Genomic DNA, 16,659 nt, shown 5'->3' on the forward strand with positions numbered 1-16,659 from the left:
GGATTGAGAATTGGCTGAATGGCAGAGCTCAGAGGGTTGTAATCAGTGGCACAGTCTAGTTGGAACCCTGTAGCTAGTGGTGTCCACCAGGGCGAGCTGGATGAAGGGACAGAGTGCCTCCTCTGCAAGCTTGCTGATGATACCAAACATGGAGGAGTGGCTGACACACCAAAAGGCTGTGCCGCCATTCAGAGAGACCTGGACAGGCTGGAGAATTGGCAGAGAGGAACCTCATGAAGTTCAACAAAGGCAAATGCAGGGTCCAGCACCTAGGGATGAATAACCTTGTGCACCAGGGCAGGTTGGGGGTTGAATTGCTGGAAAGCAGCACTGCTGAGAAGGACCTGGAGATCCTGGTGTACAACAGGTTGATCATGAGCCAGCAATGTGCCCCTGTGGCCAAGAAAGCCAATGGTATCCAGGGGTGCATTAGGAAGACCATTTCCAGCAGGTCAAGGGAGGTGATCCTGCCCCTTTGCTCAGCCCTGGTGAGGCCATATCTGGAGTATTGTGTTCAGTTCTGGGCTCTCTAGTACAAGAGAGACATTGAACTATCAGAGAGAGTCCAATATAGGGCTACAAAGATGATCAGAGGACTGGAGCATCTCTCTTATGAGAAAGGCTGTGAGAGCTGGGCCTGTTTAGCCTGGGGAAGAGAAGACTGAGGGGGGATCTTATCAGTGTCTGCAAATATCTTAAGGGGGGTTGTCAAGAGAATGGGGCCAGATTCTTTTCAGTGGTGCCCAGAGACAGGACAAGAGGCAGCGGGCACAAACTGAAGCATGAAAGTTCCGTCTGAATATGAGGGAAAACTTCCCTGTGAGAGTGACGGAGCACTGGAACAGGTTGCCCAGAGAGGTTGTGGAGTCTCCTTCTCTAGAGAAATTCAAAACCCGCCTGGATGCAATCCTGTGCAATGTGCTCTAGGTGACCCTGCTTGAGCAGGGAGGTTGGACTAGATGATCTCCAGAGGTCCCTTCCAACTTCAACCATTCTGTGATTCTGTGATTTGGTCATCAAGGAAAACCCAAGATGAGGTGATGAGGACTCAGCAAGTGCCATCCTTTGTCTTCTGTATAACAACAAGAAATCCTGGCCAGACCACAGATACAAATATTTTTGTGCTTGGTGTGAGAACGAGTGAGTGAAATTTTTGCAGATACTGTGGAGGCCTGCATGTGCTAGGCACTGCAAATTTCCCCTCCTTGTGTTACTCTGTATAGTCTGCTAGAGGATTGCTTCTCCCTTCTTATGGGAAAATCTGCATTTTATATGGAAGTGTTGCACAAAGTGAGAATGGTCCAATATTCCTCTTAGACTCACCAACACCATAGGAATGTTTTGTTGCTTGTCAGTCACCCTAAAATTAGCTTTAGCACTAATAAAAACAAAGATCCTATGTAACAGATCAGTTCTAAGAGAAATCTAAGAGGTATCTGTGTTTGCCCACCCAAGAAGTAGCTAAAATGCTTATGTGGCTTCATGGCTAGCCCCACTGCTTATGCTAAAACCCCTTACTAGGTTACTAGTACCCCTTACTAGTATGCAGATGATCCAAAGCAGGGAGACCTACAGCTTTGCCTATACAAACCCTGTCAAACTATTCCTACTCAGTCTCGCTCCACCGAGGATTTCCCTTGTTCTGGATATCAGCCTGAACATTTCTCCTGAAGGTTTACTGACTGCCCTCATCTGAGGCTGACATACACTGTCACATACTCCGACGTCTGTCATGTGCCTAAGCACAGAGAAAGTTGAACATGTGATTCATTACTGCCTCTTGTCGGGGCAAGATACAACAGTACCTAAACAACTTGGAGTGCAATACCCAGGGTGCCAGCTACCACTCGCAATCGGCCAACCCAGAACATCTGTCTGCGACTAAACAGCTGCTTTGTATCCTGAGAGCATCAACAAAAAGCCATCTCACCTTCCCCATTGCCCATCACCCCAGGACCCCCATTTCCTCCATCTCTCTTCTGTGTCTGTCTTGTCAAAGGCAAGTGAGCACAACTCAGAAAGCCTCTCTAGAGATGGACTGGCAGAAGGACGGATTTCAGTCAGCGTTGTCCCTCTGGAAGGGATACATATCTGCTAAGTTGTCTTGCCTAAAAGATTGATATTGATTTCAGAATATGATTTCCTTTCGGTTCTTTTTCGCTATTTTTTTCCTCTGTTTTGCAGTGGGACATGGGGAGGGAGCTTACAGCAACCTCTAGAGTCAGTCTACTAGTGATGGGATGCTCCCTTCTCACCGAAGGGCTGTAGCTATAATACTAACAGTGTCCAAAATACAGCTCAGAAGAATTCTGTATAAGCAAAAGTAATATGAGTAACATAAACTGTTACTGACTTTATTTGCAAGGCTACATACAACAGAGCTCAAAACTTCCTATTTCTAGCTTGGTTTCTTAAGAAACCACAATGGCTGTGATCTGCTGTCTGCTTGTTTCTCCTCCCAAACACTTTTGACCTTACTGGCAATTTCAGTCAAAGCTGGCTGTGCAAGGGCCTTGGCTATATTAAGGTCTTACATATTTCATAAAAATAGGTGGCCTTGAAGAGTGAAAAAACCCAAGCAGTGCCCTAATCCAGAGAAGGACAAGCAAAACTCAACCACTGCCCTCTCCACCTGGCAGAAGCTGGCTGGCCAAGCAGAACTCCCAGTAGGCAATGGGTATCACAGCATCAGGTTGCAGGTGGACACTGGAAGGGAGGTAGCTGACACTGTCCGAGCAAATCAAGGGCTACAGCACAGTATTGGGAGCACTGAAATGGGGGAGCATGGGGGTGACTAGAAGGAGAAAGGATGAGAGAACATGCCAAAAAGTTGGAGGAATAAGGCCAAGGGGAATGTAGGACTTGGAGGAGGACAAACTCTGTGGAAGGGGAGGGCTGCAGGACACCAATCCATAGGAAACAAGGCTTCATTAGCCTTATGGCTCATAGCATAACAGGTCTAAAAAAGAAAAGAGAGGAGAATTTTCCTGCCATTTCCCTGCAGCCATGAGGACAGACAATCAATGCCTTTTAACTTCTACTCTGATCAGTTAGCACCTCACTCACACAGCTGCAATCCGCAAAGCATTCTGGGATACAGTCTGCATGAAAAGTGTTTCTGCAAAAGAAGGTCTTAATTGGGTCTGTGCAGACAGCTTCTCGTGATCTTCTGGGGCTCTATGTGGTATCAGGCTCACCACAGGGATCTGAGGGGCAGGACTGGGCTCTGAAGTTGTACTTTGTTGCTATCTGAGCAAATAGTTAAGATGATGAGCCTAAAAAACGAGTAATGGCAAGGGGATGTAAAACAAGAGACAAAGAAACCATTCTTACCTTATAGATCTTCCCTTCTTCAGTACCAACGAGAAACAAATAGTCTATCTTTTTGTGAAAATCAAATGATGTCCCACAGCCTATTAACAGAAGAAAGGACTATTAGACAGGAATTTGGTTCATCTGCCCAGCACATATTCCCTGCCTATGGCACTCACATGCTGCCAAGGTTTTCAAAAGTGATTTATTAGCCAGAAGCCCCCAGAAGAAATTAGAGCCACTGTTTCTGAAACACTTCCCAAGCTGCTCCTGTCCCCAAGAAAACACAGACAAAGGGATAAAGGGAACTAAAAGAAGGGTTAACTGACTTGGAGAAAATTACATGACAGGTCAGGAGCAGAATCGAGCTCTCTGAGTCTTTGCCCCATGTCATACCCATTAGTCTAAGCTGCCTCTCCAGCTGGGGACAAAGATCAATCGGTGAGGAGATCTGAAGCCTATGTAACAACATCCACAGGACATAACTTGCTTTCTAAAGCAATGAGTACCCTGAAGCTGCCTCTGAGAGTTCATATTATACAAAACTTAACACAGAGCTCCATGAAGAACTGACATGGATCTGTGATTAGAAGTGCCTGCCAGGTGGTCTCTGTAGGCAATGGTACCTGAGAAAGGCTGTACCTTTCTCTCTGGGGTCCCCATGCAGATAAGAAAGCTGTTTAGAAGCACAACGTCTTTTTGAATACATCCCCCACAGTCCCAGAGACACCAGGTTCTGGTTCAAACCCAGCCTACTCTCTCCTATATAACTTCAAGGTTGCTGCTAGGTATGGAAAACACAAAGTTGCACTCCGCCCTCAGACACTGTTATCATTCCCATTCTCAGTCATAGCCCACCAAACCTCCCACCAGGTTTTAGTATCTGTCCTTGATTTCCTAAGGTCTCCAAGACTCCACATGTTCTCGACACCTTTGTGGAGCTCCAGAAACAGTAGCATTCTCCAGTGCAACAGCGGAAGCAGTTGTTAACAGTGATATCTCATGGATTGGCCCCAAACTGGGATTCACTCTGGTAAGAATTTTAAATGTCTAGTACCCATGTAATAGTCATCAGGATGAGGCCTGCCTCCTAACAGAGTATTAGCAAAGAACAGATCTTTGTTTTTCATAAAAATATAAATGGCTTCCTATGCCTAAGACGGTTCAGAGAAGAAATATCATGTGATGCCTCTCTGTGTCCTTTTCACCTTAGCTCAGAAGCCATTTAGCAGACTCATTTCAGTAAAACCAATAGAAAATACAAAGGGTGTGATTCGAGAACAAATCTTTCACTGGGCACCGAAGCCTCCTCCAGACGTCAAAAGCCCTGAATTGAGCAGCATTATGACCTGTGTTTTATACAGGCATCAGTCACAACAGAATGTGATTCTGTGACATCTTTTGGGTTCTACTCTGAGGCAGATGCAATATCATCCAAGAAAGCCAACTTGCAATCTCATTTACAGTTTAAAAGAAAAGCTGCAAAAGTGGAAGGCAGAATTGAAAAATACATTCCATGATGGGCACTAAGTAAGGAGAGCCCTCAGGAGCCCACCAGCTCAGTAGTTAGGTTCATGCTTAATGGGAGAGTTTAGAGCCTTCAGCACACTCTGTCAGCCAAGGATAAATGCGCTGAAGAGGTGGAGCCACACACTCGCAGCTCCAGTGGCAGTCTGCATGCAGATATTAGCTGATAAGTAGGCATTAATCAGTAAGGGAGGAAGTAGTGGGCACAAAGAAAGAGGAGCTGTCGTGACTGTCTAAAGACACTCTGTCCAGGAGCACACATGATAGTGAAAGAAAAGTTCAGGAGGGTCCTTGAGCCTCCTGATACTTGATGGGATGATCCCATCCTTGACGGGACGTCTGAGGAGTGCTGCAATAATTTGGGGCTATTCACTAGCAGGGACATCCATAGCAGTTATTAGAGGAGGAACAGGGACAAGTAGACAAGATTCAGAAGCAGAGAACTTTCTGCAAAGGCAATTGAAAATAGTTTTATGTCTTAAATGTTAAAAAAGAAGTAAACCTCAAAGGAATTGTTAAGGTCATTTCAACCCTGTAATACTGTCTGCATTTTTAACATTTAAATAGATTGTTAAGTATTCAAGGCAAGTCTTTGAAAATCCATTTCCCAGTAATATTAACCAACAATCCTAAAGCCCCTGGGAGTTCTGAAGTGTACTGCTTTAGGCAGTTTCTTCCAAACTGTGTGGCAGAGCAAAGGCTTCTCAAAAACATACATTGTCCACCAATTATTACCCTAGAAAGAGCGCAATCCTTAAATGCAGAGCAAGTACCTTCTGCAAACCCAGACCATAGCTTTACTACCAAAAGTAGGTATTTTCTACTGGACATAAGGGATTTCTCAAGGCTCCTTGTGTAGTCTAAGGCCTCCAGGACTGACTCATCCCATCCTATTTCAGGCACAGGAGGGTCAGGATGAGGGGATTCAGCCTGGAAGTACTGCATTGTCTCTATTTTGTTACACAGGGAGTCTGGCCAACTGGCTCAGGATAGGTGCTGAATTCTAAAGAGCAAAAGCCAGATGAGCTGTATCCCACCACAGGTCAGGAAGCATTGTACCCAGGAGACAGTAGAGGTAGCTTTTTGTCTTGATTTGGCAAGTCCAGATCAATGTCTAGTAGGAGGAAAAAAGTTGATTTAGTTCTGACAAATACAGGTAAAGCTCTATGTCTTGTCTATAGTAGGATTTCACAGCCAAACCAGCCATTTTTTGAGTGAATGTTCATCTTTTCTGCAAGCAAAGATAAGATTTAAGCAGCAACCTTGACCTCAATTAGTGCCAACTGCTCCAGACAGATTTTGCTCTGCTGTATGATCAAAGTGAGAAGGAGTAACCTTTCTTTAGCTCCTTTGCAACTCACCACCCCACTCCCAATTTAATTCCCCCAAATGACTGATTAGAGACTTTGTGTCAGTAATTAATCAGTATGGCAAGGACTTGGGTTCCTACCAAGCGTTTGCAGCTGTAGCCCTTCTGGCCCCTGCATCGTTGTTCCCTCTACTGACAGCTTGATGATATCTGTATGAACCAGCTCATTCTGCAGGCAGAAGAGATTCCACATGAATAACAGGCTTTACAGCAACAATACAAAGATATTCAGTATTTCAAAATGGCAAATTTTATGGAAGAATTTTAAAAAGTTGTCCATAAGTTGTTTAATTTTTCATGCTTGCTATTGGCAGCCTAATAACGTGCTATATTACATAAAACCTCCAGGGACCTGATGCTTTGACATACTGGTACTGAGAGCCACAGCAGCACATCATGCAGGCACATGAACCTCACTTGTACAGCTTTGGGGTTTTGGGTCAACATTTTCAAGTGTGGGTTGCTACTGTTAGCTTAAATCACAGTGGTAAGTGAAATCACCCTCCATGCTGTAAGATGGGTATTGCGTATCGTCATGGGGCTGACTAAAACCACACTCTTCCTCTGCTAAGGGATAGTAACTTAGCACCTTGCTGGTCCTTGCTTCTTACCACCTCTGTTACTACCAGAGTGGCAGAATGTCCCATTATTCAGAGTCTCCCAGGCTCTGAGATTCAATTGATAACTACATCTCTAGGAAGCAGCTCCCCCAAGGGAAACGTGCCCCATATTGTTGTTATTACCAGAGCTCTGAAGAGCTCTCGCAGCAGGCCTGCTGTGTTGGGTGCTATACAAACACGGAGTAAAAAGGTTGTGTCCCAAAGAGCTTACAGTCTGGGTAGGAGAAAAAAGACAGATGAAAATAGACACAATGTGGGTGAGTACGAAGAAATAATGAGAGGGCAAAGATCCATTCTTAGACTAGCTTTGGGAATCAGAATACCTCTGAAGAATGGAGCTGGTTGTGAATATAAGAATACCCTGGGGCTGATAAAAAGAACAAAGAACTAAAGATTAAATTAGTGAGCAGTGTGGGCTGAGGACTGGATGTTTTCATGAATCTGCAGATTTCCCACTGGAGCACTGTGAGAACAAAACATAACTTTTTAGCTCAATGAATCAGGCTTTAGTCGCAGCCTCCCTAAGCCCAGAGCAGGACTCAGGTGGATAAGGAGATTCTGCCTGGGAAAGTCAATCCCAGGGAATTTTGTGTTAGGGAAGATGCAAAAAGAGCTTGTGAACATATGCTCAGTACTGCAGTTCAGAGAAGACAACTCTTTGTAAAGCACTTTTATTGTATTTTGGGGGACAATTTCAAAGAAGCTTCAAGAAAGTTCAAAACTGTAAAATAATTTACCTCCTCCTCATGAACTTGCACTGCTGCATAGCCATGTGCCCTTGCCCACTGATGGGAAATTCTGTGGGAGTAACTTATATCTGCAAGAGAAGTGAGAAGCACGCCAGACTCCTGCAACCTGCAGAGTCCTACCTTCTGTTAGTGACTCTTCTTGCAGATTGTGGGTTCAATTCAGAAGTAATGTGTTAGAAAGGGGTCAAATAAGCTGGTATATGTCAGAGTTGGAAGGAGTAGTGCCCCGTGTGTCCAGGAGCGGAGCACAATCCATGTGCGACTCACTGCCCATCTGAACAGACTTGCTTTGGTCGCTGTGAGCACTGTAAGGACACGCTGAGCAGGGACTTGTCTCTGCTCAGGCACTGAGGTCTGCTTACTCTCCAGAGGATACCTGCCTACCTCCAAGTCATACCTAGTGGCCACATGAGCCCTGTCTGAAAGGAGACTTTGGAGCTGCCCACAGCTGATCATGTTAATAGATCCAGAGAGTCTAGCAGAGCCTGTACTGGTCAGACATGTGCTCTGGGCAGCCCAGAGATGTGCTAACACAGTCAGTGTCTGTTCAGGTGGAAATATAAACCATGTGATGCTGCCACTCTTAAGCAAGCATCTTCCTGGGGCCTTTCTTTGAAGACTACTCACAGCACCTCCACCTGGTCGAGGCCTCCTCTGTGGACGGCTTCTGTAGCCTCTCACCTCAGAAAGGGATCACACTTGTATGGACTATTGTGTTGTTTTTATTTTGTACCTAGCATTACAATCCTTAAAATGCATCTGCTTCTGGGGCTGCTTATTGCCAGAGCCATTCACGTACTCCTCTGGGTAAACAGACTGTCGGCAGTCTGCCCTTCCAGGAATACTGAACAATAACATGTTGCCTCTGCCTAAGAATTGTAAAGCACTTTGCAAGCATTAGTGAATTAGGCCTTGCAGCTGCCCATTTCCCTTTAGTCGTTATTATTCTCAAGTAAAGGAGGAGCCCTGAGCAGCTCAGTAATTTAGCTCTAGGTCACATAAGAAGGGTGAGCTATGACTAGTAATCAAACCTGGGAGTGCTGACAAGAGAAGCAACACTAGCCTGCATCCCGACCAATTGATTTCTTGATGTCGTTCTGATAGCTCTCCCTTATCATATGCAATGTGTGGATCCAAGGTGGGAGAACAGAGTCATCCAGCTGCAGGAGTCTTGCATCCTTCTTTGCAGTTTTACACAATCATGACAGGTCATCCCAGAAAGAGGCCAAGACTACAGCCTCAGCACACACGGCTCATGCACTAATGTCTTGTGAAGTTTGTCCAAAGTGATTGTGTCAGTTCCTAACAGAGATAGCTATCAGGGCCGATTGGCTATTCCTAGCTAGCATTTGACAACTCTTCTATGCAAATTTAGAGTGAGGCTTGCCAAATTTCCAGCTGGAAACAAGAATGAATTTATTTGCTTTGTGCTCTCAGTATTGGAAGCGTTATCAGTGTTTGAAGAAGCTTTACTTCTGGATATTCCTTTCAAAAAGATTAATGAAGCTCTCCTTCACTTATTCCATATTTGCACTATGGATTTTCAGACAGAAGATCTGGAGTTTCTTTAGTTTTATTCTAAATAAAACTCAGAGATCATTCTTTTGTAAAACTATCCGCAGTTCAACCTGGTTGTCCATTCCCTCTGGTAGGGTACAAAACCACAGATAACAAAACGCCCTCTTGGTTCTGTCTCTTGCTTTTCCTGTCAATCTCAGTCCAAGAAAAGAAACCTGACAGCATGTAAAAATGTGCTGTTTTCAACCCTTGCCTACTAAGTACATAACAACTCTGCTATCTTCGCCTTAAAAAAATCAGAAACTTAATAAAACAGAGCTTTCCATATGGTCAAGCTGTGGCCAAGCTGGTAAGAGAAGTGCAAGGAATGAGTTGAAATGACATTGTGCTAAGGAGATCTCAGAAGTCACACCAGCGATGGTAATGTAGGTATAGAACATGCTCAGGGGGACTAGAAACATAGCTGTGGAACATGGAATCACAGAAATGTAGCAAAAGGCTCTCTCCTGGGTGAACTGCCATCAGAGTCCATCTGCATACTTAGGTTGTCCCAATTGTGGCATTTCTCTGAAGTTTAAAATGCAAGAGCCTTACTCCAAAGTGTGACACCTCCTAAGTGTAGTAGGCTGAGCACACTCTGTTATTGAGGCTCAGCTAATAAGTGGTAAATGCTAAATCTCTTAACTGGATGTATTTAACTGTATGACCTCCACCCAGACATTTGTATTACCCACTTGATCATTAAGTCTTTTCAATATCTCTATACTGGGGATTAATACAGCAGCTGAGCACTGAGTTTACTTTTCCCTGTCTATGAAGGTCTGAGAGCTCATGTGGGAAAGGGATTTGGGACCAAATTTTTAGATTTTTATAAAGTTGCATGTACGAACCTGGAAGAGTTTGCAAAAGAACTAGTAACCAACACACTTTCTTGCTGTGTTTGTTGGAAGGGGCTCCCTCTCCCAGCACAACAGTGGGACTAAATGTACAATGTTAGATGTGAATCCCTGCCCACAGCAGCAAGGCCCTAAAAGTCTCAGAACAGACAAGCTTTGAGTAGCTTGGTATAAATGGTTGGAAAAAATGAGCACCCAAGGATGTAAAGAAATTTCTTTGCTTGCTGGAGAATAATGGTACAGCTGTTTTGAATTCTATGTTTTTAGGGCAATTTAATTATTTGTGAGGTACAAAATTTGAAATCTTCAAGTGTAAAATCAACTAGCCAGCAGAGAAAAATAGTGAGATTCAGATAAAAGGTCATTAAGGGACATTAAGGTTAAGTCTCTATCAATGCATGTGCTCCAAAAGAAAAACATCACAGACAGAGCATGAAAACGTCATGCTGGAGCTGAGTTGATCCTTCCCACTCCCCTTCTGAATTGAAATCTGCAGGGGAGCATTTTGGGAGCAGGAGTCTTGGAGTTGGAGAAGAAAGCAGATCATTCTGCCCTGTCTCTGGGTGACTCTCCCAGGACAAGGAGGGCTTCAGAGCAAGGACTAATCTTGAATTCCTGCAGCTGCAAAGCAGAAAAATGTTCCCTCATCTTCAGGCACAAGGATCTCTGTTCTGTGGTCTGCAGCTGCAGGCAGGATGAAGGGTAGAGCAAGGAGCTGCCTGGTTCTGCCTGTTTCAAAGTTTAACATGGAGCCCCAGACCAGCTGGAGGACAGCAGTAGCAAGCTGTGACTGAACCCACAATCTGTTGCTGCCACTTCTTTTCAAACCTGACTCATTATAAATAATAATAAATCTAGTGCATCATTGAACTTCAGAGGCAACTGGCATTAATCTGGCTGGGAAAGGAAATTGCCACCTTCTGCTTACCTTAACTAAGGTCCACGACACTATCCGCCCATCCGAGGAGACAGAGAAGAAGTTCAAATTGTTGTCCATGTCATCCTTCTGCCACTTGACCTTAAAACAATTAAATAGTCCCTGTCAGCACAGAGTCCTCAGCATTAGCAGAGCAGAGCAGAGTCCTGGGCATTTAGCAGTGTCCTCTCACATCCTTCCTACAGAGTATGTGGTTTCCACCCAAGACGCCTGATGCTGGGCATCTCATAGCATCTGCACACTCTCCCTGCTCTCCACAGGCAGTGTCACAAGTACCCCCAGGACTCCTGTCACTAAGGTGTGGGACTTCACCTTTACTGCAGGGATGCAGGTGAGAGGGTAGAAGCCCACACCTGAGGACTCTGCATCTAACCCAGGACCATCTCCCTGGGCATCGACGGGAGCCCTGCTATCAAGGACAAGTCTTCTGAGGTGTCTGGAATACATAGCACCAGATGCTACAGCCCAGCATCACCTCAGAGATCCCTAAATCAGTTCTAAACAACACTACTAGTGCCATGCAAGGGTCCCCAAAGCAGGACATTCACATGAGTAAAATCATTGCCCTCTGCATACTAACCCCATCCCATTTGGCTAATTACCCCAAGCACTGTGCCGTGTGGTTACCCTTCAGCCAGCCCACTTCAAAGTAGCTTTCCATCCCTATGTGGGGGGCAGACAAGCCCTTGTAGGTAATGCATGTCAGGGGTCTGCAGGGTTCTCCTGCTAAAAGGGGATCAAAATGTCCCCATTACAACTGAAATTCTTCCTACACCTTCAGAGCATCTGTCTGCCTGGTAACTTGCCTTTTGACTGTGACAGCTCAGCAGCAGAGATTAGAACTCAGATAAATGGTTTATAGTTTAGAAGAGACATTTCAGTTAGACCAAAAGCATTAAGAACGCTTGATTTTCAGATCTAGGAATTCAATCAGACTGAAGGGAAAAGGATGACTTGTCACTGGCCCTGTCAACACACACTCTTGTCAGCATCTATCAGTTTAGGACAGGGACAAGCACTTCCGCAGACTCTGCTGAGGTTTTCAAAGGTGTATTTTTTCCTGTTCAAGCACTGCAGGAGATACATTTTCCTAAATATCATCTGTGATAAACAGACATGATTATCCTAGTGCTTACCAAATACTCCATCTATGACCAGTTATTTATCTGGAACCTGTTTCCAGAAAATGAGCAGCATTCATATGCTTTAATTATACAGATTGGGTATCCTGATATTACTTCATTGGGAGAAACAGTGTTAATTCTATTTTAGAAAATTGTTTATACTATGAAGTTCTGTGGAGCATGAAAATTCAGCAAGAGACTCACCAAAGAGTAATTAATCCTCTAGTGAACAGGTTTCCTTCCTAGAACACACTGTTCTGAGGAAGGAAAAATAAAATTTTAAGGGAATCCATCAGAGAATAAATCGAAATGCTAGTAACATGGCCATGAGATAAAACTGAAGTCTCAAGAAGCAAATAGCTTTGTACGTTCTTGTACCAGAGAAATAATAAGGTTCTCAGTGGTTTCTTTTGCTATCTTGCATTAGGGGAGTGGCATAGTACAATATAGCCCTGAATAAAAAGGGTAATGATGCAAGAATAGGTTCAATGGCGCATATAAGGAACAGTGATTTCCAAGGCTGGAATCAAGCCTTAATGCATAAACTGTCCTGGATATCTATTCCACAAATGTGTTCCTGGGATCATGATACAACACTGACAATGATGGTCACCTGTGGGTGCTTCAGGTGAAGGCGTCAGTGTAGTGAGGATTTTTAATTCAAAGTGGGCAATGTGGTGTTTAGGAGAACTAGTTACAAGCACAGGCCTGAGGTGGGGCACATAAAATCTGATATATTTCAAATTTGAAGTTTTTTTTTAAATGCCACTCTGAACCTGTCACACACTAAGATCTTTTTATTCATACATCCAACATATCTCTCCCTTAATTCATTTTCCTCCTCCTCAATCTACTTTCCCAAGTGTTTGTGAAAAACTTGGCTTGAGGTAGAGGAACCAGATTCCCAAGGCAATATCTTCTGTGCGAAGAGAGTGCAAGGATTTCACCCTTTAAGCATGGGAGCAGTTAGCACAAGTGCCTCAAATATGCTTTATAGCGCCAGGACCATACCAGAGGCAAATGGGATCCCAAGTATCTGAAACCTGCAAATTGAACCCTGTAGTACATTGAGCTAAACATGAAAGAAAACTGCAGGTCACACACATCTGTGCTGCAGTCAGCATGGGTCTGAGCCCATCCTTAAGTCTCGATTCACCATCCCTACTACTTAAACAATATGTGTGCTAGGATCACAGCTGATCCAGACCCTCTCTGAAGGGAGAGTCCTAACTTGCTCGCTATCAAAGCACACATCTAGGCTCTCATTAGTGAGATGTGCTCAAGCTGGACAACGGCAGCTGAAGCTGATTTCATTGGGTCTGCTCTTGCTAAGCACAATGTAGACATTTTGCATCTGAGCTAGAGACAAGTGACAGCCCATTACACCGACAGAAAAGAGGTAGATGAAGGCCCAGCTCCTGGAGTCTGTCCTTGATGCCACTATGTGAACGTTGCCCAGATTTGTCATGTCTACACTAACACAGCTTTTGCAGCAAGCTAGTTTGGAGGTGATGAAGAAAGCAAATGCTGCTGTGAGCTCAAGTTCTTTTTTCCAAGCCAATTTCCTTCCATCTTCCCCAAATGAAGACCTTTTCCCCAGCATTTGCACACTCCAAAGACCCTCTCCCTGATGGGAATGTATTCAAGTTTTCTACTATTGGTGCTTAGTTAGGTGCTACAAACCACTTCTCCTCATCCATTGCACAGACAGCTGGGGCTGACTGCCCCAAACAGCCAAGTGGCTGCTTTGCTTGGTGTATTCCTGCTCCTAGATTCAAATCAGTCAACAGTAGCTAAGTTAAGTACACAGGGTAGGCAATCTGAACACAGTCCCTCAAGGGCAGCAAGAGCGTTCTGAGATGCCTGTCAGCAGCAGTCAGTGACATTAGCTTAAATTTCAGAAAACAGAAATTGGCACTTGATTCTTGCAATTTGCCTTTTACACCTTTGACACCTTAATAGTGTTTGTGATTTTTTCCTCCTGATCTCTGAATCCCATGAATGCTTATTAGAGTAATTAACCTTCACAATACTGCAATAAAATTGGGCATCTGCTCAGAACTGGCCTTTTCTCTACTCCCAAAGGTCTCTGAACATGGCACAACCTCCTGTCATTAGCAATATCCATGCTGTGTAGGATGACAAGAGCACTAGGCAATTGTGTTTATGGTAGGAAGAAGTTATTTCTTTTCTGAAGCTTGTGATAATGATCCCGGGATTTTTGCTGCATGATACAATTCAAAGGAAAAATTCAGTTACGATATGGTGAAAGTAAAGAACCACATGAGAAAGAAAAGTGTGTGTAAACAGTGGAATGGAGACAAGTAAATATAATGCTGTAAGTCATTTGCTGTGACTGATCATTGTGGGATCTATAATAAAATCAAGAAAGCCTGCTCTTTTATTCAATATGATCTTTAACCTGATTTTTTTTGCAGTGCAAAATGCAGCTGTGAAACTCATTGCTATCAAGTAACTGTGAGAAGAGCCTAGTACTTTATTTTTATGTTGTGGAGCCTGTTTTTTGAAGTAAGACTATAAAAAACTGTATATAGAAAAATAAAGGTAGAAATATGCATGTTCACTGCTACGTACAGAGGGTTAGCAGGGCAATAATCCACTAACTCTTAGCAAGAAAATACTATCATATTTGGCTACAGCAGCTGGTAGTGGCTCCTGTCCAAGGCAGGAGATTAGACCATTTATCCAATCTGGTTTGAAAATTCCCATGTTTCTGATGTCACTTCTATAGAAGAAAAATGTTAAATCAGTTTTCATGGCATGGTGGCTGTTAGTCACTCACATTGGCAAAATACAATCGGTCAAAATAATCCCTGCCATGAGGCTGACTTGACTGCTTTCTCATAAGGTGACACCTGCTAGTGCAAACACAAATCCTTCCAGCTGGCTCTCAGTTTGCCAAAGCCTGACTGTGGGGTGCAACACATGACAGATGCACAATGCTGAGCAATTCCTTCTGTTCCTATTAATTATCTTTCATGGAGCCCTTTGCTGGATTTGGAATACCAGGGTTCCACTGACTCCTATCCTAAGTTAAATAAAGGAGTTCTGGTCACTCAGCACTTAGAAAAGAGTAAGATCTGCCACAGGTAAAGAAGAGGAGAAACAAAAGCACTACCGAATCACTAGGGCCCCCCTTCCAGGAACTGTTTGGTAAGACATGCTCAGATGACTCCACCAGGTGACAAACTCCCTGCGCTGCTGAAGAAGGTCCCTGTCAACATAACTTGGAGACAAATTCTTCCAGTGCCAACCTGGTAATCAGTGTGCCCATCAGTAAAGCCATCATTGCAGTGCAGGATTTGAGAGTACCAAAGAAGACATCTATGCTGCTGTGAGGCAGGATCAGATATACCCCTACCATTGCTGACGATTCATTTAGCCTGTTCTCATAAGCCTCCAGTGACAGGCACCTCCCATGCGATGACTGTGAATGTTTGGCCTTTATTATATTATTATTATATTATTGGGAAATCTCCTTTACTGCAATCAAGCCAATTATTCCTTGCCATCTTTCCAGTGGACACAGAGACTGTTTACTCCCCCTTTAAAACTGTTTTCAAAGGGATAAGAAAAGGTTATAGTGTCACTGCTTCTCTCTCTTCTTTCTCAGTCAGACAAAAACCATTACTTCAATGTTCCTTCCAGGTCCTGCTCTCTTCACCTTCATTGTTCCTGTTCTCCTCCTCCTCCCCGAGGCACGAGCAGACAGGAGCTGCAACCTCCTGTATCTTAGATTCCTGCTAACACAGCAGAATGGCATGTGTCTCTCAACAATATTGCATTGCTGACCATTGGCTGTGAACTGCTATAATCCTCCTTCTGGCACCTGCTGCCTAACGAGTCATCCCCTGTTTTGTATCCATGCATTTAATTTTTCCTTTCTGAACGTAGTATTTGCTCTCGTCTTTATTGAATTTCATCACATTGATTGTGGACTTTTCTTGCAATTCATCAAGATCATTTTGAACATAATCTTGTCCTGCAAAGTGCCTTGTCCTCCCAAGGGGGCTTCCTTATTCTGTAATTGGAGTTGTTAATGAAAGTATTGATCAACAGAAGAGCCTGGACAGCCAACTAGAGGGTCTCACTTGAAGCATCTTCACAGTCTGACAGTAAGCCCTGGATAACTGTTCTTTCGAGCACACTGCCTGAGCCACCTGAACAGCCTCTTTATGGTGATTTTATCTAATCCCTATTTCTCTATTTTGCTTATAAGAATGCCACTGTGTGAGCCTGGATCAAAAGCTTTAGTCAAGGCAAGATGGATAGAGGTGATAACCTTGACTGCCTCCCCCTTCTTCATGATGCCCATTTCTCTGAAACGAAAGAAAGAAAAGAAATTATACTGGCTTGACAATTTATTCTGGACAAATCCATCTTGGCCTCTCTGAATCACCTTGTTATCTAGACACTTACAGATGGTTTTGCCATTTGTTCTAGTGTTTTTCCAGTCACCAAAATTGGTCTGGCTGGTCAGTAATGCCCTGAGTCCATTCGTACCATTTTTCAAAGATACTTTTTCACTTTCTGTTCCTTTGGGACCTTTCCATGGCTATGCTTGCACTACAGACCTGAGTGTAACC

At 44.0% G+C, this 16,659-nt stretch overlaps 1 protein-coding gene across 1 annotated transcript in view; it reads right to left on the reverse strand.

The window, feature by feature from the left end:
- Window positions 1-16,659, reverse strand: part of DNAI1 (dynein axonemal intermediate chain 1) — a 138,116-nt gene that overhangs the window by 51,455 nt on the left and 70,002 nt on the right. The window contains exons 14-16 of the mRNA XM_062600032.1: window positions 10,920-11,009; window positions 6,290-6,377; window positions 3,334-3,413 (exon numbers count right to left, since the gene is read on the reverse strand). Coding sequence (XP_062456016.1) covers window positions 3,334-3,413; window positions 6,290-6,377; window positions 10,920-11,009 — 258 coding nt within the window. The remainder of the gene's footprint in view (window positions 1-3,333; window positions 3,414-6,289; window positions 6,378-10,919; window positions 11,010-16,659) is intronic.

This window comes from Rhea pennata, chromosome Z (genome assembly GCF_028389875.1).
Source record: "Rhea pennata isolate bPtePen1 chromosome Z, bPtePen1.pri, whole genome shotgun sequence".
NCBI classification, from domain to species: Eukaryota; Metazoa; Chordata; class Aves; order Rheiformes; family Rheidae; genus Rhea; species Rhea pennata.